General features: G+C 52.5%; 1 protein-coding gene across 1 annotated transcript in view; it reads right to left on the bottom strand.

The window, feature by feature from the left end:
• Window positions 1–8,156: 8,156 nt before the first annotated feature.
• POLR1A (RNA polymerase I subunit A) overlaps window positions 8,157–25,467 on the bottom strand; it is a 70,509-nt gene continuing 53,198 nt past the window's right edge. The window contains exons 22-34 of the mRNA XM_059405678.1: window positions 25,247–25,412; window positions 24,249–24,470; window positions 23,151–23,365; window positions 21,270–21,437; window positions 20,281–20,416; window positions 19,675–19,832; window positions 14,998–15,124; window positions 13,457–13,567; window positions 12,380–12,679; window positions 11,409–11,609; window positions 10,149–10,266; window positions 9,443–9,607; window positions 8,157–9,120 (exon numbers count right to left, since the gene is read on the bottom strand). Coding sequence (XP_059261661.1) covers window positions 9,020–9,120; window positions 9,443–9,607; window positions 10,149–10,266; window positions 11,409–11,609; window positions 12,380–12,679; window positions 13,457–13,567; window positions 14,998–15,124; window positions 19,675–19,832; window positions 20,281–20,416; window positions 21,270–21,437; window positions 23,151–23,365; window positions 24,249–24,470; window positions 25,247–25,412 — 2,188 coding nt within the window. The 3' untranslated portion in view covers window positions 8,157–9,019. The remainder of the gene's footprint in view (window positions 9,121–9,442; window positions 9,608–10,148; window positions 10,267–11,408; window positions 11,610–12,379; window positions 12,680–13,456; window positions 13,568–14,997; window positions 15,125–19,674; window positions 19,833–20,280; window positions 20,417–21,269; window positions 21,438–23,150; window positions 23,366–24,248; window positions 24,471–25,246; window positions 25,413–25,467) is intronic.

Genomic DNA, 25,467 nt, shown 5'->3' with positions numbered 1-25,467 from the left:
CTCTGCGTTTCTTTGGGCCATTGAGTGGGGTTCTTAGTTCTTTAAGGTGGCTTCTGGTCGTTGATTTGTTCCATTTTCGGTTCTTGTGAGCGGCCAGCTCCCCAGCTAGGCTCGCCTCCCCCAGAAGTTCCATCTAGACCTCCAGAAGGCACAGTCGAGAAGTGCCCCGTGGCCCGGGATGGCATCTGGTGTCCTCACATCGACCTGCCAGGCTCCATGTAGGCAGCGTCTGATGTGAAAACTCCTTCCTCAGGGTCCGAGCAGGGGTGGGGGACACAGAGTGAGGAGACTGGGACCCCAGACTCTGCGGCCATTCACCCAACTTCAAATCCTCATTCTTCCGCTTGTTGGCTGTGTCCGTGGACAAGTTACCACGAAAGGAGCCAACAGCACTCTCGTGGGGCAGGCAGGGGTTTGGGGAATTAACACACCTTTTAGGAGTTGCCCGTTGCCCGCCCTCGGTGAGCCCCTGCTGAGGATGGACAGAGCAGGAGCTCAGGGTTCTTTGTGCTCTGCTTCCGACCCTCGGTGACTTTCTGCTCTTACCATGGTCCCTCCAGCACGTGGAGACTATGGTCACAGGTGTAGTGTTCTTGATGGTTGCCCTTTTCATCTATGGACCTCAGAAGATGCTCCAGCTGTCCCAGCTAAAATCTAGGGGTGAACTTGGCCCCGTGTGGCCTGCAGATAACCCCCTTAACCACAGTGTGGGTTCTGCACTAACCTCTTGGCCTGTATTATCTTATTCATTTAATTTGGGGGGGGTATTTAATGACAAAGAATTATCTATATCTATAATAAATAAGAGTTCTTTAGAATAGACAGTGAAGGTCAATAGAAACAAACCAATAAAAAAAAATGGGGAAAGAACACAAATAGACAGTTCTTAGAAGTGCAAATCAGGGGGTGCCTGGGTGGCTCAGGTCATGATCCCAGGATCCTGGGATCGAGCCCCATCGGGCTCCCTGCTCAGCGGGAAGCCTGCTTCTCCCTTTCCCACTCCCCCTGCTTGTGTTCCCTCTCTCCCTATGTCTCTCTCTGTCAAATAAATAAATAAAATCCTTTTTTTTTTTTTTTAAAGTGCAAATCAGGGGTGCATGGGTGGCTCAGTAGGTTAAGCCACTGCCTTCGGCTCAGGTCATGATCCCAGGGTCCTGGGATTGAGTCCTGCATCCAGCTCTGTGCTCAGTGGGGAGCCTGCTTCCCTCTCTCTCTCTCTGATTGCCTCTCTGCCTACTTGTAATCTCTGTCTGTCAAATAAATAAATAAAATCTTTAAAAAAAAAAGTGCAAATCAGAATAACCAAAGGTAAAGCAGCTCATAACTGTTAATAGAGAATTGCACGTTAAAGTAGCAATGAGATGCCATTGTTTACCTATCAGAATGACTAAGATTTAAAGGATTCCCTTTTGTAAAAAATACATTAACCCCTCCATACCTGCGTTTGGGGCAGGGTTTGTCAACTTCGCTATCACTGATATTTGGGTCCAGATAATTCTTGATTGCAGGGGCCTGTCCCATGTGTTGTAGGCTGTGTAGTAGGATCTCAGCCTCTATCCACTCAGTGACACTTGCATTCCAGTCTTGACAACCAAACATGTATCCAGACATTATCAAATGTCCAGGGGGGCAAAACTGTCTCGGTTGAGACCTGCTTGGTACATAGATAAACGCTTGTAGCTGTATGTGATTTTACGAACATTTACTTAATTTTAATCACTGTTTTGCAAATAAGGAAACTGAGGCACAGGGATGCCAAGTAAGCTCTTAGGGTCATGCTGTCAGTTAAGGACCCGCGATGGGAGGAGGAGTCTAAATGCCGAGCTCAGCTTTGCACCAGAACTGCAGTCACACTGCTCAGCCATATTCTTGAGCTTTCCTGGTTGTCTCATGTAGGACTTCATGTTTCTAGGCAAGATCATGGGTGAGGGAGTTTTTATTGTGGTCCTACCGAGGCTTGTGGTGTCTGATACTGTCACCTGTCACCCGCTACTGGGTGGCCAGTCCAGAAAGTAGCATCCGGCAGGGCCAGCCGACCTCCTGAGCAAGGCTGACGGCAACTTGCAAGGAAAGATCTAGGGCAAGCAGCACTGGGCTTGACCCACACAGTGGCCTCTCCTATACTCGGGGGAAGGTGGAGCAGTGGGGATGGGGTTGGGCCCAGAGGGGGTGGGGTTGGGCCCATGAGGAGGGGTAATGATGACCGCGCTCCTGATTCTTTCTCAGTGTCATGCCTTTCCGGTGCTCTTCCCTTTCCTCCCTACTCTGTCCAAACCGCTGCTATAGCCATCTGGGGGGACCACGGTCTTACCCGGACTGGTGGGGTGTATGGGGGCTCATGTCACCTGGTGGGTTCCTCAACCTTTGGCCAGGTCACAGTGAGGCTGTGTCCAGCTGGCTTGTCTGTTGGGGCACTAGGCTGTGGGCTCTGTGAGGGCAGGGCCAGTGTGTTTCTTCCATCTTTGCGAGCTGGGTGCTGTGGGCATCAAGTTCCAGTGGGTGCAGGCTGGGGAAGGAGGGGCACAGTCAGGATACTTAGCATGTACCTTCAGGGTACATGTACCTTCCAGGCTCCTGAGTCCAAAGCTCTTCGTTCCTAGAGTTGCTCAAGGGAAGTCACATGAACAGCCAAGGGAAGCTGAGGAGCTCAGCCCTGTTCCCTGTAACCGGGTTCTGACCTCTCCCTGGGCCTGTGAACAGACCCGAGCTGTAGAGGGTTCTGGGCCGCAGGGAGCTCCCTGATTACCACTCACAGAAAGGGGAGGCAGTGCTGCTTAGAGCTGGGGGGGGGGGTAGTTCTCACAGAGGGGCTTCACTTTGGACGTGGCTTCTTCTCAGGGTGTTTCCTGTAGGAGATACTGGCAGGTCCAGTGTTCCCTCTGCCTGCCCCTGGGGACGCATTGCAGGCAGGAGCTTCTGCTGGAACAGCAGCCTCCCCCACGTGCTGGGGGTGTGTGCCCAGCTGCAGGCCTCCTATTTGTGCCTGGAAGCTCCACCTTTCTCTGCTAAGCCCCAGGCAGAGCAGATCTTAAGATCTTACTGGGGAAACTGGGTCCCAGTGACTCACTCCTTGCAAAATCATCCTGGAGACAGAAAATGAGTGATCTGCACAATTTAGGGCTTATTCTAAATCAGTTGTCCTCGATATGCTGCACGTTAGACTCTTTATTTATTTTTTTTAAAGATTTTATTTATTTATTTGGCAGAGAGAGCACAAGCAGGCAAGAGGCAGGCAGAGTGGGGGAAGCAGGTTCCCTGCTGAGCAGAGAGCCCAATGCGGGGCTCGATCCCAGGACCCTGAGATCATGACCCTGATCATAACCTGCTGAGCCACCCAGGCGCCCCACATTAGACTCTTCTGGAGATCTTCTATCACCTTCTGTAGCAGGCCACACCCCAGATTCGTTAAATCAGAATCTCTGGGACAGTGCCCTGGGATCATTTTTGTTTGTTTGTTTTTTAATTTTATTTTTTCAGTGTTCCAAGATTTATGCACCACACCCAGTGCTCTATGCAATATGTGCTCTCTTTAATACCTATCACCAGGCTCTTCCAACCCCTCACCCCCCTCCACTCCAAAACCCTCAGTTTGTTTCTCAGAGTCCACAGTCTCTCATGATTCATCTCCCCCTCCGACTTCCCCCAATTCACTTCTCTCCATCTCCCCATGTCCTCCGTGTCATTCCTTATGCTCCACAAGTAAGTGAAACCACATGGTAACTGACTCTCTCTGCTTATCTCACTCAGCATAATCTCTTCCAATCCTGTCCATGTTGATACAAAAGTTCGGTATTCATCCTTTCTGTTGGAGGCATAATACTCCCTTGTATATATGCATCATATCTTTATCCATTCATCTGTTGAAGGGCATCTAGACTTTTGTGCAGTTTGGTGACTGTCGCCATTGCTGCTACGAACACTGGGGTACAGATGGCCCTTCTGTTCACCACGTCTGTATCTTTCTGGTAATTACCCAGTAGTGCAATTAATTGCAGGGTCATAGGGTAGCTCTATTTTTAATTTCTTAAGGAATCTCCACACTGTTTTCCAAAATGGCTGTACCGACTTGCATTCCCACCAACAGTGTGAGAGGGTTCCCAGTTCTCCACATCCTCTCCAACACATGTTAACTGTCTTGTTAATTTTGGCCATTCTAATTGGTATAAGATGGTATCTCAATGTGGTTTTGATTTGAATCTTCCTGATGGCTAATGATGATGAACATTTTTTCATGTGTCTGTTAGCCATTTATATATCTTCTTGGAGAAGTGTCTGTTCATGTCTTCTGCCCATTTTTTGACATGATTATCTTTTTTCAGCATTGAGTTTGAGGAGTTCTTTATAGATCTTGGATATCAGCCCTTTCTGTAGTGTCAGTTGCGAATATCTTCTCCCTTTCTGTGGGTTGCCTCTTCATTTTGTTGACTGTTTCCTTTGCTGTGCAGAAGCTTTTGATCTTGATGAAGTCCATTTTCACTTTTGTTTCCTTTGCCTTTGGAGACATGTCTTTAAAGAAGTTATTGTGACCTATGTCTAAGAGGTTACTGCCTATATTCTCCTCTAGGATTTTGATAGGTTCCTGCCTCATGTTGAGGTCTTTTATCCATTTCAAGTTTATCTTTGTGTATGGTATAAGAGAATAGTCAAGTTTCATTCTTCTATACATGGCTGTCCAATTTTCCCAGCACCATTTATCGAAAAGACTTTTATCCACTGTATATTTTTAACTGCTTTGTCAAACATTAGTTGACCACAGAGTTGCAGGTCCATACCTGGACTCTCTGTTCTGTTCCACTGGTCTATGTGTCTGTTTTTGTGCCAGTACCAGGCTGTCTTGGTGATCACATCTTTGTAGTAAAGCTTGAAACCAGGCAACATGATGCCCCCAGTTTTGTTTTTCCTTTTCAACATTTCCTTAGCAATTCGGGGTCTCTTCTGGTTACATACAAATTTTAGGATTGTTTGTTCCAGCACTTTGAAAAACGCCAGTGGAATTTTGATCGGGATAGCATTGAAAGTACAGACTGCTCTAGGCAGTATAGACATTTTAACAATGTTTATTCTTTTGATCCATGAGCATGGAATGCTTTTCCATCTTTTTTGTGTCTTCTTCAATTTCTTTCATGAATGTTCTGTAGTTTTTTGAGTACAGATCCTTTCAGATCCTTTACCTCTTTGGTTAGGTTTTGGAATCAGTTTTTTAAAAAGGTTTCCAGGGGCCCGGGTGGCTCGGTTGGTTGGGCAACTGCCTTTGACTCGGGTCATGATCCCAGGGTTCCAGGATTGAGTCCCACGTCAGGCTCCCTGCTCAAAGGGGAGTATGCTTCTCCCTCTGACTCTCCCCCTTCTCATGCATGCTCTGTCTCTCTCTTTCTCTCTCTAAAATAAATACAATCTTTAAAACAAAAACAAAAACATAAAAATAAAAAGGTTTCCAGGTAGACCCAATGCATAGAATTGAAAACCTCTATTTTAAGTGTATGTTGGCAAAAAGGGGGGCTTGATAGTGTAGGAATTAAATCATTTTTGACTGTAGCTACTTTGGTGGTTGCAATTGAAGAGTCCTGTGTAAACAACGCAGGAGAGAGAAAATGGCAGAAGGGCTTGGAGACCCATGGGGGACCAGCAATCCCATCAGCTGAACTGCATGGCCTTGAGCACAGGCAGTGACTGCCCTCCCCACCCTGCAGTCCCCGGCCACCCTGCTCAGAAGTCTGTAGGACTGTCACGCCACCAGTCTTTTAGAACCAGTCTTGCCTATTTCAGGAGCATTTTCTAGACTCCTACAGTCCCCCATTCAATCATCAACTCAAAGGTTTAAGATTGGCAAGCAACAGAGAGATGCTTCTTAAGTGGTTCCTAAGCCTGCATAGGTAGAGACCCCCCAAGCACCCCAACATCTGATTAAGACACGATCTAAGTGAATCACTACATCTGCCATATAGCACAAAAGAGAAAAGGAAAAGTATTGGCAAGGGGATGGAGAAATCGGAACCCTTGTATGCTGTTGGTGGGAATGTGGGAATGTAAAATGGTACAGATGCTGTAGGAAATAGCACAGCAGCTTCTCAAAACATGAAAAATAGAACTGCCACTGCCAATGATCCAACAATTCCACTTCTGGGTCTAAACCCCAAGGAACCGGAAGCAGGGTCTCCAAGAGATCTGTCCATCCATGTTCACGGCAGCATTGTTCACAAGAGCCAAAAGGCAGAAGCAACCCAAGTGTCCACTGACAGATGGGCAGAATGCCCATTGACACAGTGGAATGTTATTCAGCCTTAAACAGGAAGGAAATTCTGACACACACAATACTGAGGAACGTCGACATTATGTCAAGCAAAATAAGCCAATCACAAAAGAGCAAATACTCTTTCCACTTAACAGAGGTAGGAGTCAAATGTGGAGACAGCAGAAGGAATGGGGGGCTGCCGGGGCAAGTGGTCACCAGAGGAATGGGGGAGTTGGTGTTTGATGGGAACACAGATTCAGTTTTGTAAGATGAAGGGCTCTGTGGATGGATGATGGTCCAGGTTACATAATAACCTAACTCCTTAATGCCACTGAATTACAGACTTAAGAATAGTTAAGAGAGTGCATTTTATGTCATTTCACCAAAATTAAGACAAAATCACGCACAGCCTAGAGAAGTGGGAGGGGCACACAGTAAGAAGCCAACTTTTCACAGAAGTGGTTTATCAGAGTTGTGGACTGCAAGAGCCTTGACAGGGCCAGGGAGGAACCTGCTTAGGTTTTGTACATCTATTTGGGACTGAGGACAATGGAGAGACAGAAAAGTTAACTGAACAAAGCGCTTCACCCCCCACCCGCCGCCATTGTTCTTCCTGGTTCAGATAGAAAATGTCAAAGCCTCACAAAGGAGGGTTCTTGCAGGAAGGCCGGTAGTTTCTTATGAGAACCCAAAAGAGAAAGATTAAAAAGAAGCAAAGTTATAAAGCAAGCAAGTAGGGAGGACACTGACACATGAAGGGGTGACATGGGGAGGACACCCAAGAACAGTGGCTGGGCCTGGCACCACAGGGCTCTGAAGAAACTTGCAGCCACCATGAAGTCTGTGAACCCCACCCGACAGTCACTCCCTGTTCTACTTTGATTAAAAAATTACTATGCACCTTGATCTACCCTCTTCATCAAATTTGGCTTGGACCTACTTGTGCTTTCCAAAGCATTTACAGTGCACAGCATATTCTAAAGAACATGGCATCTGAAACAGCCCAGAGTCCCCAAGGACTCTCAGACAGAGAGACCCAGTGAGGAGAGCATGTGATGGCAGAAGGGGAGCCCGCAGAATCCTGGCCTGCCGTGACCAGCAAGCTCTGCAATGCCTGCTTACAAAGCACGGATATCCCGGGGCAGAAACACATGGAAAACAGAGGTGCCGGGAAACGCACGGATGGATCGGGTAGAAGGGCAGCGGGTCATCGCCTCACCTCCCAACATAGGTCAAGAATCTACTTCAGTGTGCAGTGTCCACACCGTTTCTGCTCCAGCCTTGTTCCTTCCCCTTCGTACCTGCCACATCTGAATGCAGCTGAGCCAAGGAACTTACCCACTTATGCCGAGCCGTGGGGGCCAAGCAACCATGTGCTCCTTTGTCCGGCGGGCTATCTTATGATCTCCTGAGGAACCCTCTCCCACAATTCTAGTGGGAGTGGAAGCTACAGAGCCATAAATTGGCCCACTACCCCAAGCACACACAGCTTAACCTGTGGCACGGGATTCCTCTGTGACCCTTCTTTCTGGGCCCCTCAGAAGCTGTGCCTACTCCTTTGTACCCAAGCCCTAGTCAGCTGTTGCTGCTGCTTTCCCCAGCGTGGACACAGGAGGCCTCGTGTGGACCGGTCATGTGTCTGGAGGGAGTAGCGTGGTCATTCTCCCCAAGTAAGGCCTCCCTTCCCACCCAACACACATGGGGGACCTTGCCACTGGCTTCTACTCCCCTGGCCACGGGGGCAGAAGCTGACTCAGGAAAGGGGATGAAGCAGGGACTGGTGGGGGTCACAGGCGGAGGCTGCAGGGGTGAGCTCTCCCCCACATCCTCTGACAGGAACAGAAGGGACCAAATACAGGGCTGTACTGAGAAATCACAGTCCTGGGCTCGCAGATGAGAAATGGAGAAACCACAAACCAAGGGGAAAAAAACAAAAACTGAAGTCTTTTTAGTTTCTTTTTTCCCCTCCCAATAGCTAGTTCCAGTGATGTTTATTACTCAGCCTGAGTGGGAATAACATTAGACAAAAATAGAAACGGCCTCTGGTTTTACAAAGCGTTTGTACAAGTCCTCTGATTTTCTGTTCATGCCAGGGTCCCCTGCTGTGGCGCCAGAGGTCAAGGGAGGCTGGACGGCCCAGACGCTGCAGGGCCTGCAGACAGGGTTGCGGCCACCATGTCGACAGCAGAGCTGCGGAAGATAAGCCAGGCAATTTGTTCAACAGCCCGACTGGCGACTTAGGGCTCCACATGTGGGGCTGAGCTGCTGGGGTCCTGCACCAGGCACAGAAGTTGGGTGGGTTGAGGCACGGACTGGGCCTGGGCAAAGAGTCCTGGGTGGAGACTCTGTGGGAACTCTGACCCCGGGAACTGGTGTAGCTGGAAGAGGCCGTGAGGCCACAGCTCCAGGTCCCTTCCCGAGAGCTCCTGTACCCAGGAGTCCTGCCTGCAGTCACCAGCGGCCCACAGCAACAGGACATCACCTCCCTGCTTCTGTGCCCCACAGGGAAAGGGCTGGCCACCTGAGAGGAAATCAGGATTCGGTGAACCTTGCTCATATCCCAAGACAGGGAAGGCCAAGGAACGCTGCCACTGTCTAGTGGAAGCTGGTCCAGCCCAGAGGCCAGCTGCTTTCACAGATGCCCAGTGTCGCTGCTGTGCCCTGCACAGCCACTCAGAACCACCTTGGATTCTGCTTTCCCAGGCCTCTCAGGGGACGGGCAGGCCGGGCCCTCGCCCACGTCCTCCTGGCTGTCCTCCAGGCTGGGCAGATGGTACGTGGCAGCCACTATCTCAGGGGCTGCTTGAGCTCAAACAGGCCTGTCCCGCCCTTGACGACTTTCCCGACGACGAGGCAGGCAGAAGGGGACCTCAGCTCATCGTGCGATCCTGGGAGACACAAGAGCTCTTGTTAGGTGGTTGATGGAGAAGTTGGGGTAGGTAAGGAGACAGACGGGGCATCTCGGAGGCCAGGAGGAGGCCCTGAGTCCTGGAGGCCGATGAGGTTACATGAGGTAGCACTGCTTTGCAGAGAGGAAGGCCCTTCTCCCTTTCCTTCAAAAGGGCAGAGGTAGCTTTCCCATCTACCGCCCACCCTCCCCAGCTGCTTCCCAGTGAGATTCCAAGATCTCACTTGTGTGAAAGGCATGTAGAACAGGGACAGAGCAGACTTAGGAGAGGGAAAGCCCAGGGCACCTGTCCATGCACTGACCCATCAAGGTGGCCTGCTTCAGGAACTGGAAGCTGGTTTCAAACGTCATCTGCTGCAGAGGGGAGGAGTTTGAACGGATCCCAAAGCGATTCAATGGCTTGTAAACGCCCTCGAAGCACATATAGTCGGCGACCAGGGAAAGATGGCGGGGATCAATGGCAATGCCTGTCACATTGGCAGCAACAGCGGAAGGATTATGCAATGACAGGGGAACAGTTGGGACGGCGTCACCTGACACGAGCCAGCGCACAGGCTCAGATGTCAGACCCCCTTGGCTCCACTTCCAGGTCAGTCATCTACGATTCAGTTGGCTACTTAGCCCCCAACCTCAGTGGGGCAGTCCACCCTCATCCCTGGCCACTATCAGTGCAGCCCACCCTCCGTCTTTAACCACGAGCCCAGGACACAGACTCCAGACTTGCAGGACACGGAGAACATAACACCATTGTTTCACTTGGGAGCCCAAACCTTGAAGGCAGGCTGGGACCACGTCATCAGGCAAGAGCTTCCTCAGAGGCCAGATGAGAAGTTGAGGGGATGGCAGTGGTAGGGGGGAAGCCCTCAGTGATGGGACCGAAACCTGTTCTCCCAGGTCATGGTCAGGGTCACTCACAGGTCACATGCTCACTGCACCTACATTTTGGCTCCCTACAGAGCTGGCCCGCTACACTGGGACCTTCTTAGCACTCCCCGTGGCCCCTCTCACCATACACAGCAAACACGTCCCTGATCTCCTTCTCGATCACCCGCAGTGCAGCCTCAATGCCATAGGTGCTGGCCATCGCGTGGATGTCATTGGAATAGAGGCGGCGCAAGTCCAGAACCTAGATAAGAAGGTGGGGCTGAGTGGGAGGGCCTGGCCTTCTGCTCCCTTCCATTGGCATGTCCCACCCTGACCAAGCTCACTCCTTGTCTGGTAGTGAACCACGGCTGACGACGAGATGATCGAGTGGTGGCCCGGGATTAGTGAAGGGGGACAGTGCAGGTAGAGCTATGGGTGGCCAGGCCCTAAGATTTGTCTTGCTGTCACCACCACAGCCCAGAGATAACTTGGTACCTGCTTCAGGTCAATAGGAAGAAAGATATTTCCTTGTTTATATGATAGATGTGTTTCCTAGGGTTGAGACTTCTTTTGGTATATGAGGGAAGTTCTCCAGCAGACACTGAAATCCCTCTCCAGGGCACGAGGGGCAGCAGTGGGGCAGCAACGTGGGGGAAAGCTAGGCTTTGTCAGGGGGCTTGAGGCTCCAGCTAAGCTATGCTGGGGGCCCCGAGGGGGCCCAAAACATGGCAGGTGATCCTGGACCTGGTGGAGACCTTAGTCTTGTTTAAACAAACCCCACGATCACAATAGAGTTCACCTGCTGGGGGCTGACTCCCAGGAGGCACAAGCCCACCCTGCCCGTCTCAGGGGCAGCAGGGGCCTTTGCAAGGCAGCTGTTGTGGGAGCAGTGTTCCAGGAAGGAAGAGCTTTGTCAGCTGGGTGCAGACCTGGGAGAGTGGGCTACAGTATTCTCTGGGGAAACTCTTGTGCCCAGGGGTTGAGAGCATCTCAAAAGGTTCTGAGAGACATAGTGAAGTGGGAGAATAAAGCAGCAACAGCAGGTGGGACAAAACTTACTGGGCGGCTGGTCTGGGCCACCTCTGCTCCTAGGGCCTTCTTTGCCAGATGAAAGGAGCAGCTCCCAGCCGGTCACTCAGCAACTATTTCTAACAAATTGACTTTGGGGAAGTTTTAATTTCAAGGAAAAAAAATGTATAGCTACAGTGGTTTGAGAAACCTTAGGTTAGATAACGTTAAACAGGTTTCTATACTACAAGTCCCAACGAGGCTCATGCATACGATGGATCCCAAGAAGAAGGCCTGGGGACAGTGGCTGGGGCCTCACCCCCCAGTGGCCAGGCTCTGAGAGAGCGTGCAGACCTCGTTCTCAGCGAGCAGACCATATGGAGAGGGGACACATACCTCCGAGTACTTGAACAGCTCCGGCAGATTGATTCCTTCTGTGTTTAACACAAGCTCTTTCTCATTCTTCTTGTTGGTGGTTTCATTCAGGAGACACCTTGTGATGCCCTTGGTCGCGTAGACGACGGCATTCTGGGCCAGGGACATGACCAGGGAGCTCATGTCAAAGTTAATCTTCATCAGAGGGAGCTTCACTGTCACCTGCAAGAGGCGGGCGGTTTGTGTCAGGGGAGGGGGCCAGCCTTAGCCCCGGGAAGGAGGCAGAGGCCCCCCCAACTGGTTCCCCAGTCCCCAGAAGCTGACACCTTCAAAGCCTGTTCAGCCAACACCTTGGGGAGGCTGGGTCAGCACACGCCAACACTGGGTGGCAAACGGACCACGCAGTGCAGCCATCTGCAGTCACCCACACAAAGGTCACACCTTCACAACTGCTGCTGAAAATCGTTATCTGCTCAACAGCACCCTCGAGAGCCTTTTGATCACCACCACAAAGCATCACAACTGTCTGGTATGGGGAACCTGCTCAGCGACTTTTATCCACCTTGCCATTTGCAAACCACTGGACTGCATCAAAGCGGAGAACAAAAACATCAGTGCGCGTGTGGCTGTGTAGGCGTTCTGACCAGCCAGCCTTTCAGAGAGCCCAGAGACCGCTTCCAGAGCGGTCGGCTTCCAGAGACCGTGGGTGTGAGGAGCTAGCACACTCCTGCCGGCCTCCACAGCTCTGTACACTAACGGGTGGTGCTGAAGACGGAAGGACAGCAGGTGTTTACAAGTACCCACAAGGCCTGGCCCACCGGACTCACATATACACACTGTCCTAGAAGACTGAGAGAACCGGCCTATAGGGGATTTGAGTCAAAGGTGGAGAGTCGGGGATGTGGGATCCCCACATGACCCCCGGTGGGCTTGGAGGAGCTGGGCAGCAGGCCCCTCGTCGGGGCTCTGCCAGGGTCGCGCGCGGCACTGACCTGGCACCACAGGCTCTCCTCAGTGTCGTACTCGTAGTCCTCTATGAACGAGTGGGCCTCACGCACGGCCCGCACCCGGCGCTCCACAGCCTCGGCTCCCTGGGGCTCCCTGCGGTGGGCAGATTTCCGGGGCCGGCTGAGGGGGGCGGAAGCAGGTGAGTCCTCCTCGGGGCCTGAGCCCACCTCTTCATCCTTCTCCTGGGCCTCGTGAGCACCGTTCGCAGAGTTGTGCCCTTCCTCCCGCACGTCCTCATCATCATTATCCTCCTCGACCTCCTCTTCCTCGCTCTCATAATCGACCTGGCAGGGCACAGGGCACAGTCTGTGTCACAGGGTCCCGCATCTGTCCAGACTTTGCCTGTGGAACAAGCATCCTGGCAGAGGCCTTATTTGGCCACACCCATGTTTCTACTCCACAGGCCTGGGCTGCCTTCTCCTCTGTCCTGTCCCTCCCCTGCCAGTGTCGGGAAGGGACAGTCCCAACTCCCAGCACCTTCCACCCTCCTCGAGCTCGATCTCTCGCCTGTCCATTTCCTCAGCCCCTCTAACCTGCCCTTGGTCCTAGGAGCAGTCATGAGGTGGGTTTTTTTTTTTGTTTTGTTTTTAAAATTTATTTGTTTGAGAGAGAGAGAGAAAAAAAGAGAGAACAGTAAGTACAAACGCAAGCAGTCAGAGGAGCAGAGGTAGGGAGAGGATGTCGAGCACACTGCCCCCGGAGCTGAAACCAAGAGTCAGAAGCTTAACCAACTGAGCCACTCAGGCGCCCCCACAAGACTGGTTTTCATATATTTTCATTAGAAAAACAAGAGGCAGCCTGACCTCACCTCCTTGCAAAAGCCTCTAGTCCCTGACTCTGATTAGATCCAGAGTCAAAGGGCAGTCCTTGCCCAATTCCTGTCCTGTGAACTTTATCTTCTTTGTGGAGACAGGTGCTGGGCAGGCCAGATTTGCTTCAAGGTTTGTAATGGGTTCCAGCATGATAACAAAAGTGGGGCCTTATGTGGCAAGCGATTATCTGGCAGGTGTGACAGAGAAGGGATGTGTGCACAGCCCTTTCACCATGGCCAGTCCCCTCACCTCCTCTTCTTGCTTCTCCTTGCGTTTGGCATCAGAAGCATCGGCGTCTCCCTCGTCAGCTTCAGCATCCACAATGGGGCCCTCCTCTTCCTCATCACCTTCCTGTTCTCCCTGAGGTTTGGGGACAAGGAGGGAAAAGATGGGTTCCAATACCCAGTGCCTGGTGAATCCGTCCACCTACCCATCCATCTTCTTTTCTGCTCACTCGCCCACCCAGCCACCCACCTGCCTGCATATCTCACCATCCATTCCCTTCACCCCCACCTGCCGCCCTCCCAACCACTCCTCTACCCACCCTTCCTCCTGGCCAACTCATCCACACAGTCCCCTGCTCTGGGCCAGCCCTATACTCCCTGCCTCCTTCTCTTTAAGCATCGTTTTCACATGTACTGCTTGCAAAATCCTGCATTTTAAAATAATGTCAGAAAAGTAACAAGGCTTTCTAAGTCATTACAAGAGTAAGTTATAAAATACTGTTCCAAATGGAGATGAAGATAGAGGACTGGCTTGGCGGACTGTCCAGTATTTTAAAAACCAGACATTTATACCTTCTGACCTTGGCTCCTTATTTCTCATAGTCTTCTGATTGCCTTAAGGATAGACTGAGCAACACAACCAAAAGACAACTGACAAAATGGGAGAAGATATTTGCAAACGACATCTCAGATAAAGGACTAGTATCCAAAATCTATAAAGAGCTTATGAAACTCAACACCCAAAGAACAAATAATCCAATCAAGGATAGACTATGCAGCCTTTCAAAGACCATCCATGCCCCTCTGTGCTCTGATTCCCCACCTGGGAGACCTGCCGGGCCAGAGGCAGAGCATTCTCTCTGTTCTCGGCCAGTCCCTCATTGTAGGGGTGAGGAGAAAGGCGAGAGACAGGAGCTGACACCGCTGAGATCACAGAGCAAGGCGGGGGCAGCACTGAGTCTTCTCAGAGGGCCCCATCCCCACAAGCCAGGCTGACTGCAGTGGCACAGTCACTGCCATGTAGCGAAAGCTGCTGTGGGCTCAGGTGACGCTGGGGAACCTGCCCCACCCCGCCCCAGGGGCTCCTGGCAGATGATGTATCATCAGTCCTGCACTCTTCTGTCTCCGGTGGCTTCTCTCTGGCTCCTTCCTTTTTTATTCCTGTAGCCCAACTTCCCTGCCACTCCTCTGTGGTCCCCACTTTACCTGGTCCAGGGAAGTTAAAGGCAGAGCCCAGGAAACCAGGAAAAGAATTGGAAAGCCCAGTAGGTACCGACACTTTGAGCCTATCCTCGGGATAAAAATCACTTACAGGGGCCCCTGAGAATACTCAGATGGATGACCCTGGGGCCTCACCTAAGGCCAATGAGACTGGCCCCCACTGTGGCTCTGTCAGCACAGCAGATAAATCAAACAGTACATGGAAAGAGGAGCCGAAACCAGAGAGGGGTTTGAGGAGTACAGAAAACCACCCCCGAGTCTTCCCAGGAGAGAAGACGAAGGCAGTGGCCACCCATATGGGCTTCCCAGGCCTGGGACCCTCCCCTGTGCTGGGGACTCACTCACCCGACTCCTCTCTGACTCCCCAGCGTTGTCGAGATCCCGCTGGGTGGCTCTCCGAGTGTTAACGGTTCTGAAAGCGGAGGCTTTATTATTCTTCTTTCTGAGGGATTCCATCAGAATTTTAAAGAACCTAAAATGAGAAGAAACCCGTGTGGGCCCATTCAATACACCTCCTTGCAGGGGTAGGAAGTTCTGTCCGAGGGTCTCACAGCCATCTAAGGCCACGCCAGGGATTTACACGTGAGAGAGAGATACAGCATCTCCTCTCGGCTTACTTTCCCTCCTCCTGCTGCTGCTTAAGGGCAGAGAGCTCATTAGAGAAAACACTGCTCCACGGCCCTGGCCCTCGGGCCGGTTCAGAACACGGTTCAGAACACACGTCCTGCCACTCCCTGGGTGTGTGCCTTTCAGCCCAGACAGTCGCCGGAACTTGAAGTCCCTCATCTGTAAAATGTGTGTAGGAATCTGTGCTGTGCAGTCTTGTCTGAAGGCTTAGACCTGACCCCTGTCTGAGAACCGTCACAAGCCTGGCTGAGTGGGTGGTCCGTAAGTGGAAGGTGCAAGTGTGGCTGGGGCCGGTGTCTGATGAGGACAGCAGACTCTATGGCAGGACTGGGGGTCTGGGCCAGGGCCCGGACTGTTCCCCAGACTGTTCTTACTTTCTCCAGAAAGCGGTACAGCTTAGGCCTGACACCTCTGTCTCCTTGGGGCGGGAGACGCGGCAATTTGATGGGAAAACTAAGATGTGCAAGAGTTTATCAGAGTTTTGAAGGCAATGAGGACTTATTTTGTGGCCATAAATCATGTTGACAGGTTGGAACCAAACCAATTTAAAGGAACCAGCTTATAGCAGGGCCTAGGGGGAGCCTTTCCTGGCCTCTCCCCTCTTCCTTCTGACTTTTCTATTTTTAAGCTCCCTTAAGGCCTCAACCCGCCCCCCACCCCTGCTTCTTTTTTCACATAATCTCTTGCCTGTCTTCTTCAGGCCAGAACAGCATGCCAAAATGGATTGCTTTTAATTATATTAAGTATCAGATCCCTTAGCCAGCCAGCCAGCCAGCCTGTACTGTCTCAGTGCCTATAATGTGTGTATCATGTGCCCTGAGAGTAAATCAAGGATGAAAATACAGAAAATACAGAAGTAGGCAGGTCAAATATTTACTGTTTGGCTTATTAACAGCAAAAGACAACTGTTCTTCTTCTTCGTTTTATATACATATATATTTTTTAACTTTTTAAACTTGTGCATGGTTTTGCTGAGGTTTCCACCTTTGGCAGAAAAAAGTCTCCTGGCCCTCCAATCCAGAGAAGAGCCTGGTCACCGAGTGCTGGGGATGGGGACAAGGGGCCAGACGAGGGAAGGCCAGGCTTGACTTGAGAAGACACAATCCAACCGAGAAGAGGGGGTCAAAGAAAGGTTTCTAGAAGACCAGGCTCTGGTTCAAATCTGCATTCAGAGACTGGGGAGGAAGGTCTTGATCTCATCTGTATAGTGGGACATTCCTATCCCAACCGGAGCCTATTGCACAATGAGGAGAGGAAACGGGACTGACAGGGATGGGGAAGGCCCAGGCCTGCTGCCTCCCTCCCCACAACAGGAGCTGCTCATCTCCTCCCACTGCTTCGGGGCTGCTACTCTGACTCCCCAGAATCTCCAGGCCAGCAGCTTTGTGGCTGGCTGTGTCACCCCTCCAAGTCTCCTTGCCTCCTGCCTTCCACAATTGGCTCCCACCCCCACAAAGCCATCTGTTCCCACCACCCCCAGTGCATCCTCTGCCAGCAATTTCCCCAGCCACTTCTCCACCTGCTGGAGCTGCACCCAACCCCCAAGCCTGGATCTGAGTGCAGAGGAAGTCCCCAAGGAGACCTCCCCTCACCCCCCTCACTGGGAATCCCTTCTGCCTGGCCTGCTTCTTTCAGCGAACAAAACCGTGGGAGAACACGACAGAAGGTGAGGAAGCAGAATGAACCCTGACCAGTAAGTGGCAGACAGGTTACCAGTGTGCCAGAATCCTCCTGAGGACGCACACACTTTGCCCTTCTGTGATTCTGCCAAGAGCAAGGGAGCCAAAGGCCCACAGCGGCCACTCTGTGCAGGTCTCGCTGTTTGTCAAAATGTGGCAACTGAAAGGGAACAGCAGGGATAGGCTGCAGGGAAACCTCCCATCCCACATAAATAATTGCAAACAGAGAATATGACCCCTGGCTGTCTCCAAGAGTGCCTGGCAACAGCCCCACCACCTGCTGCTTGTGAAGTCGGGTTCATAGGAGCTGTAACTGCACACCACCAGCTTGGTCGTCTCACGGCCGGGGACGGGCGGCCAGAACTTACCACCCGACTCCTAGCTGGGTGCTCCTTCTACTTCACCAGCCAGGGCCCCCCTTCCAGAGACAGACACTAACATCCCAAGTGACAGATGCTGGTACAAATACTTAGAGAACCATCAAGACTTATGCGTCTCCATCTAGGGATGTGCCTCTGTGTTTGTTTTTGTTTTCTTCTCCAATCTACTGTCAAAAGAGTCTCATGATCTGTTGTTGGGACAAGAAAAGGGAAGGGGAGAAGAGAGAGAAAAGGAAGTGAAGGAGGTGGGGGAGGGTCGGGAAGAAGGAAGGGGCGGGTTTGTCACTCTTGGGAGCACACGGACATTTCCTTGTGGTCTGCGAGAGGCCTTAGTGTGGCCGCTGTGCCGCCCAAGGCTGTCCTGGATGGTCCAAACCACACCCTGCTCACGCACTGCTCCTTCTCTTGTGCTGGAGTTGCAGAGTAGCTCCACAAGACCTACTGCCGGTGGCTTTGTTTATCACAGCTTCTCAAGTGCACCAGCAAATACAAACTCCAGGAGCTGAAAAAGTACTTCACTTCTGGGAAGAAGCCAGGGCTGTTCCTCATTAAGAAAACATTTTTTTTTTTTTAAAGTGATGGATTTTTCAAATCCCTGAGATAATGTAAGTAAAAAGAACTCTAAGCACAGCCTGGTACATGCCTCACACCCACCTACCTGCCTGGCAGGCAAAAGCCCTAGGTGAAGAGAAACGGGGCAGACCATCCAACTCCACCCGCTCTGGGTAATTCTCGGGAGGCCACGTGATCCTAAGTCCCATTTCTCAGAGAAGGGCCACCTGGACGGCACACACATGCGGCGCTCTTGGGAGCTATGCTCCCCCACATTAATTAATGATCCGGCAGGCTGGAGACGCGTCTCCTGCGACATGGCCCAGCATCACGAGAGCAGTGGGTCTGCCTGGTAAAAGGAACCTTCTCCACCCAGGCGGATGGCAGTGCACATGTTCTCCAAACCCCAGCAATGACTTCACCCAGACTCACGTAAACTGGGGCAGGAGATGCCTGGCTGGGGTCCCTTTCCAAGGGGATGGGTTTCCATGCAGGCTCACCTGCCATAACACCCACCATCCCGACCACCACATGTTCAGAGGGCTGGCCTGAAGCCAGCCCAAATTTCCAGGCGAGAGGAAAAAGAGGGCCAAGGGCAGAGCGCTTGCTGTCTCCTGGCCATGTTGCACCTGTGACTCATCTGTGAACGGGCATCACCCAGGGAAGGCTGGTGGGGTGAGGGGGCGCAGTGCACTCTGACTCTAGGCTGCCCCGGTGGGTCTCCATTTCAGCGAGGCTCCGGGAAGGCCCAAGTGCTGGTCTAGATTAGAGGCAGTGGTTGGTGCCTTTGACAGAATCCTGCTGACAGATGGGATCTGTCTGAACCTTACCAAGTTTCTGAAAATGGACCAATTAGTTGCTGGTATTTAAAAATTAGGAGACTTTTCTCATTTATAAAAGCAAAAGTAAGTGACCAAATAGCCAGAGACAGAAAACAACAGGAGAGGGGAAGAGAGGATTCCTTCTTTTTGGATCAGAAGATCTGGCCGCCTTGACTCACACTCCTGTCTGCAAGACAGGTTCTGTACTCTCCAGTGTGCTGGGGGCCTCCTGGCCTGCTTCACTGGCCTGCTCCCTGCTGGGCCCTGCAGCCTCTAAGTCCGCAGCATGATCTAGGGTCAGCTGACGAGGCGCAAGTGCTTCCCTGGCTCTTCCTGGCTCACCCCAGCCCCAGCACGCCCAGCACCCTACCCTGTGTACTCCGCGTGGTCGCCTGTGCTTTTCAAATACCCAGCAGGAACATGCACTTGAGAGAAGGACGTTCATTCTCCCTACCAGAAGGGAACCAGAGCTTCTCTGGAAGAAGCTGCCGGGAACCCCAGGTATAGAATTGGGGTTTAAAAGCAGCACACCGTCGGCATACTGCCTGTTATGAAATAGAATATAAACGTATTCGGAACCACACAGAGCAGCCTGGAATGTTTTGCCAAAGATCACCCCCAGGAGCTGGTCCGCCCTCACAGCAGCACGGCTGTGCCCCTGGGGCTCCCTTCTTCTTCCAGTACACGTCCTTCCACATCTTAAAGCCTCCAAACCCGAAAAAAAAGTCTCGTCAACCAGAGTGAAGAAATGTCTCAGGGAGTGGCGTGTGGTGAGTGTAGTCACACCCACAAGCCAGACCCAGAGGGAGGTTTCCAATCTGGGCTGCAGGACCTGCTGTTTCCCCCAACACTGCCCTTGAATGACCCATTTAGACAAATGCACCCAATCTCCAGGAGGCCTGTGGCCCGGAGCACTCAAGGCCCCGGACAGAGCCAGGCCATAAATGCAGCCAGAGTCCTCACCTAGTTTCCATGAAGTGCAGGATGTCCTCGGGTCTCAGGCACTTCTCCTGCTGGTAGTACGCATGCGGCAGGAAGTGAAACCGCAGCCGGTACACCTGAAACTTGTCGTGTTTGTCTCCGACACAGAACGACTCCTGGACATCAATTTTCTCCAACACCTTGAACCAGACGGACAGAGAACCCAGCTTGCCTGAGTCCCAGGGGACTGTGCGGGACAAGTTGGTTTTAGGAACTCAGGGGTTTAAAGGAATAGGAGCAGGGGCCACGGGCCAAACTCCCAGCCCCCGGAGAAACCCCACTGAGCTCTGCCACTGTGACTCACTGTGGACAGAGGCCCACAGCTGGTAGGTCACTGGCAGAGATGGCCTAAGTCTGCAGGCAGCGGGCTCTGGCGGGGCTGGTTAGCTATGGCAGGAGCATTTTGAAGGCACTCAATAATGCTACAGAACTGATGATTATTTACCCTGCTCGGCACCTGGCAGAGAAAGCTCCCTCATTTATGGGAATCTGAACCCAGAGCCTGAACAGTCAGCAAATTCTATTCTTCACAGATGAAGTAGGCAAGTGCCTCCACCACGGGGCCAGCTGGATCCCAGAGACAGTTACCTCCCCTAAGCACACTCTGGTGAGCTGCTTCTTCAGGCTTTTCACTCTCTTCAGGGCTTTCTTGGTGTTGAACACGGGCACGCTCATCATGGGCGTCTTGATGTTGGCACTCGCCACCATGAGGATCTCCCTCAACCTGTCACAGAACAAGGGCACATCTCATCACAAGAGGTGCCTGGATTACCTATTTGTGCAAGGCCTTTCTTCTCAAGATGTTCGAGCTCTTCTGGGGTCTGAGAAGCCTGGGGATCTTGCAAGGAAATATGCTGGATCAGAGAGTCCCAGCTCTGGCCCCGTGCACGTCAGTTTAGGACAAGCTAGTGTGACTCTTGTTTCCTGTCAGCTATGCTGGGCCCACATGGGAAGCTAAGAACTTACAGAGCGAGAGATGCAGGGATGGGTAACTAGCACCTGCAGTGCTCCTCCCAGGTGTAGGCACCATGATGCTCCTGGCCTTGCCTGTGAGCTCTGTCAGCCCGCACGGCCCACCGGCATGGTGGGCTCTGGCCTCCTCCCTTCCACAGATCGAGGACCTTAGGGTAGGGAAGCTGTCTCTCTGCTAGAAAGTGGAAGAGCCAGGTGCTAAATGCAGGTGGGTCTCCCATGCCTTCCTCTTGCCCAGTGGCCATCATGCTGCTGTAGGTGAGCATAGTTGCTGGAAGGGCCACTGTAGGCCACAGTCTAGGTGGCCAACCAGGTGCATGGGGCTTGTTCATAACCTCTGTTCCTGAGTCCTGACCCAAGGAGTATGACTTCACAAACATCCCAGGTAGCTGATACAGCAGTTGGCAGAGGGATACAGAGAGATTCTAAGAGGCCTGGGCACAGATCCAGCCAGAAAAACCAGCTGGGCTCCAGCAAGTCTGACCCTAATCCCCATTTTTGATGAGATGCCTGTTTCTCTCCCTTCCACCCTCTCAAATGACTTCCTCTCCAGGAGTGGGCTTAGGACAGACCCCACCACCCTATGCACCCCTGCAGCCTCGCACCTCGGAATGCCCAGGGTAACGTTCATCTCGCCTCTGCCCGCAAAGTGGAAAGTGTTCAGGGTCATCTGCGTGGAGGGCTCCCCAATGCTCTGGGCGGCCAGCAGGCCCACGGCCTCACCCGGGTCACACAGCGAGCGCTGCCACTTCAGCTGCAGCAGGGTCCTCAACCTGAAATGGGGCAGGGGAGGGGGGTGGCATGGGTTAGGAGTGCAGACACCACCTGTCTGTCAGGAGCTGTCAACGCCACCCAAGACCAGGCTGCAAGGCGCTATGAGCTGTCCTTCTTTCTGGGCTTGTTTTTCCTAAGCAAATCCTGCTAATCCTTAAAATCCCACTACTGACCCTGGGATGACCTAAATGACACAGTACAGATCCCAGCTGGGGGACTGAAGCTCTAGATGTCCCCGCACAGACTATGCATATCTGCCCTGAGGACGGCACGCACCCACTCTGCCCCAGCCACCGCGAGCCCCCCGGGCAGTGAGAATTTCTGAGCCTGCTATTCATATTTTCCTCTAATTCTTCTTTGCCCACCTCCCACTGTGCAAACGAGAAAGAGGCTCACTAAGCAATTATGGGGATACGGGGTCAGGGAGGAAAGGGGAGGTGTCTGTTTTCTTAATTGGTGCAAACAGCTGCAGGCCCCCTGGGAAACGTGCACACTATGCAGCTTTGTGATCTACGAACCGTTTTTCCTGTGAAAGCTGGCTCTTTTGGAACAGCCATGGGAATGCTGCACTATATGTGGAACTTCACCCTGAGCTTGCTGCTTGTTAAGAGGTCCCCTGTGAGAGTGACTGAGCAGAACTGGCTCCCCACCTCGGCCTGCGAACCCAAGGGATGCTCCCCAGAGCTGACCTCTCCCCACTCTTGCTGCAGCACCAGCGATCCTTCTGAAGGTCAGTGGCCAGTGCCCGGAGCTGCAAGGAGCCAGGTGAAGGCGGCGGGGCATCAGGGTCTTGGTTACAGGGAAAGCCCTGCCAGCCTCTGTGAGATCCCAGCATGATTTATTCTATCTGGGCCTCTCTGAGGCCTGACTAGAGGAACCATGTTAAGGGGCAAAGACAGAGTCTCTTCCTCCCCTCCGGTTCCTCCACTCACGCATTTGCCTTGACTGATTCCGACCTTCCGTCTGCAGTCCCCCTCCTGGACCCCAAAAATCTCACAGGGTGCAGGACGAGCAGCCAGGCCGGGCCCATACTTTGGAGGTCTTCCAGCTCTGCAGGCCAGGCTTAGTGAGCTGAGTGAGATCCCTGGAGTAGGGGACTGCTCCAATTCAAACCCAGAGCATGCCTTCCTTGGGGGCACTTGTGATGTTTTAGTCTAGTGTGGCTTGGTGCTAGTACATGGCTGGCTTCCCACCCATCCAGACCACAGGATTTTCCTACTTTTTGTTTATTGGTGAACAAGTCCAAGTTGAGGACTGCATGTGGTCCTTCTTGCTTAAGACTTCAGAATCCAAAGCTCAGAGGAACACCGGAGTCCTCACATGAACCCCTCAGGAAAGGCTGAGCCATGGTGTCACAGGGCCATGAATGATTTGCCTTGGGTCAGTCAGAAGCTGCTGAATGGGGAGCAGACTCCCTGCCTCTTAGTTAGTCATGACCACCAGACCGAGCTCGAGAGAGGTCATTTCCGCAAGCTCCCATGTGGCCGAGCATTTTCCTGTCTTGGGCCAGGTGGTGTATCCACTCCTACCTCCCTGCTCTTTCCCGTCCTGGAGCCCTTTGGGCCTGCAACGTTCCCTTTTTGTTTCACTTCCCTCCCTTCTGCTGGAGGCTCAAACCCAGGAGGCTGCCCTCCCTTCTGGAGTGGGTAAGGAAGGGCCTGGGAGGCTGAGTCTCCCTCAGCACATGCCCTGTAACAAGTCAACATCATTACCTGTCAAGAGAAAGCTCTGATTTCTCATAACTCTTCTCTGCTTGAGATGCCCACTCAACGCTGTAGTCATCCATCTTCTTTTCAAATGTTTCTGACACTGATGCAAAGTAGATGTCTGGGCGCCAGACAGCCAGACTGGGGTCAGGACAAGGAGCTGCCTTCTTCTGGTATTTTCTCCGACTCTGCTCATCTAACTCATTCCACATCTTCAAGATCTGAAAGGAAGTATAGGCCTCAGCCACATGGGAGGAAACCAGGAATGGGTTTGTCTCCCTGGGACATCCAGCAGGATAAGGATGATCATAGGCATGGGCTCCAAACAGGAGCAGGGGAAGGAGACAGAACCAGATGGCAATGAGAAATCCGTCTCAACACGGAGGACCGGGGGCTTCCCAGCACATGCTGCCTGACCATGACTCTCTGAGCCCTTTATCCTGGCCATTCAAACAAGGGCAGGGTGATCGGATGACCGTGAAAGTTAGCATCCAAACTGTCATTCTTTCTGAGTAGAATGGGGAACTATCATTGATAATGTTAGGGTGAAAGGCAAAGCCAAGACATTCCTAGGCCAACCAGGACCTGTCTGTCCCTCATCTGGGCTTTCACACACTCGATACCCCAAGGCTATCCCACAGCAACTGCTGCAAAACGTTCTCCCTGCCTCCTGGCTGCCAGCTTGGTTTGCTGACTGGGACACCCCAGCAGCAGAGGGAAAGATCGGAGAACAGTGAAGCTGGGCATTTATGCCCTGCTCTCTCTAAGAAACCTCTGAGTAGGCTGTGCCTCCCTACCGCCCCCTCATCCCACCCTACAGCCACCCTCTCCATTCCTGGCGGGTGCTCTTCCTGTTTCTGCCCACCTGGGGTAGCCGAGGACCCAGGTTACCAGCCCCAGTCAATTTCCCCAAACCCCGCCACACCCTTGTGAAGTCCCCTCCTTAAGTTCCTATTTGAGGAATTTGTTTCATTTTGTTTCCTAACAGTGAATACAGCCAGATTATACTATGACACCCACTATTAGGAAACTACCCTGTTTCCTCAACCCCTGACTGAGGCCTACACGCTCCACACACTGAGGACACAATCACCCCCAAGTCACCTGGTGAGTCCCAAGGCTGCGGCCATTCTGGTTCCCACCCTCAAGGTTCAAGGCTTTCACAGCTGCTTGAATTTTCTGTGAATAACTCAAGAAGGCGCCTTTTCTCAGCAGGGTATTGGGATGTTTGCTTTGCCATTTTTTGATGGCTCTGAAGTGACGGAGAGCTTTCTGGGGATCTGCTCGGGATAAAACCTCCTGGAGATGCTTCGATTTCATTATCACCTAAACAAAAACACACACACGAGATCCACATCACACAACTTCACAGGACCACGATGGTCTGTGTGGGGGCCCTCACGATGACCCTCAGTGGGGCTGAGCACCCACTGCTGACCAGGGCCCTCGCTGCCCTCACTCCAGAAGCCAGGTGGGGGGGTTTCTAGGGAGAAACGAGGAGAGAAAGTGAAGGCCAAAGCTTTGGGACAGGCGCCAGGATGGGAAGGAGCCAGTGCAGGACCACGACCTTCAACTCTGCCATCTGCTGCCTGGCTATGGTCATGACGGCTTTGGCGCCGGACTGCAAAATGGGGTGACCACTCAGTCGCTGGGGGTGGGCATTTCTGAGGCGGTAAGGTACTGTATGCAACCGCCCCCAGCCCGGGTGTCAGCTAGGCCTGCAAGCAAACATAGGCTCTGCCTCGCACCAACTGGTTCTCATGCCCTGCCACCCACAGCTTTGGCTGCACAAACACAGAAGAACACCTACTCCCCCAGGCCGTGGTGCGGATAAAAGCGGACAGTGTTCACAGCACACTGTAGCTTAGGGCCCAGCACCTGGCAAGTGGCCCCGGAAGCCAGAAGCACGAGTGCTCTCTGCCATCTTGTGATGAAGGATCCAGAGCGGGTATGAAAACGTCGAGCACTTCAAAGCATCGAACGGTGCTTTCTAACCTTTCCCCACCCTGCCTTGCAATAGCCGCCCTCACCGCGTGGCAAAGCTCAGGGTGCAAGGCTCACCATGCAGCCCGGGGCCCCACCACTGGGGCCAGGCCTACTACCTCGTAGTTGCTGGCGAGGAAGGGGAACTGCTTGGGCTGCAGGAACTGCGTCTTGGGGATATCCAGGCCGTCCTCCCCGTACAGGAACTGGACCACGCTGCCATCACTGTCACGCACGGTCAGATCATACTGGACCACCAGCCCCTCCAAGTGCTTGATGATGCACCTGTGTGGAGGCCAGGGGTGGCAGACGATGGAAATGGAGACTGCTGCTCTGCAGG

The sequence above is a fragment of the Mustela nigripes genome, chromosome 7 (genome assembly GCF_022355385.1).
Source record: "Mustela nigripes isolate SB6536 chromosome 7, MUSNIG.SB6536, whole genome shotgun sequence".
Classification (NCBI taxonomy): Eukaryota; Metazoa; Chordata; class Mammalia; order Carnivora; family Mustelidae; genus Mustela; species Mustela nigripes.
The sequence above is the reverse complement of the archived record's forward strand: the minus strand, read 5'-3'. Positions and strand labels throughout refer to the sequence as shown.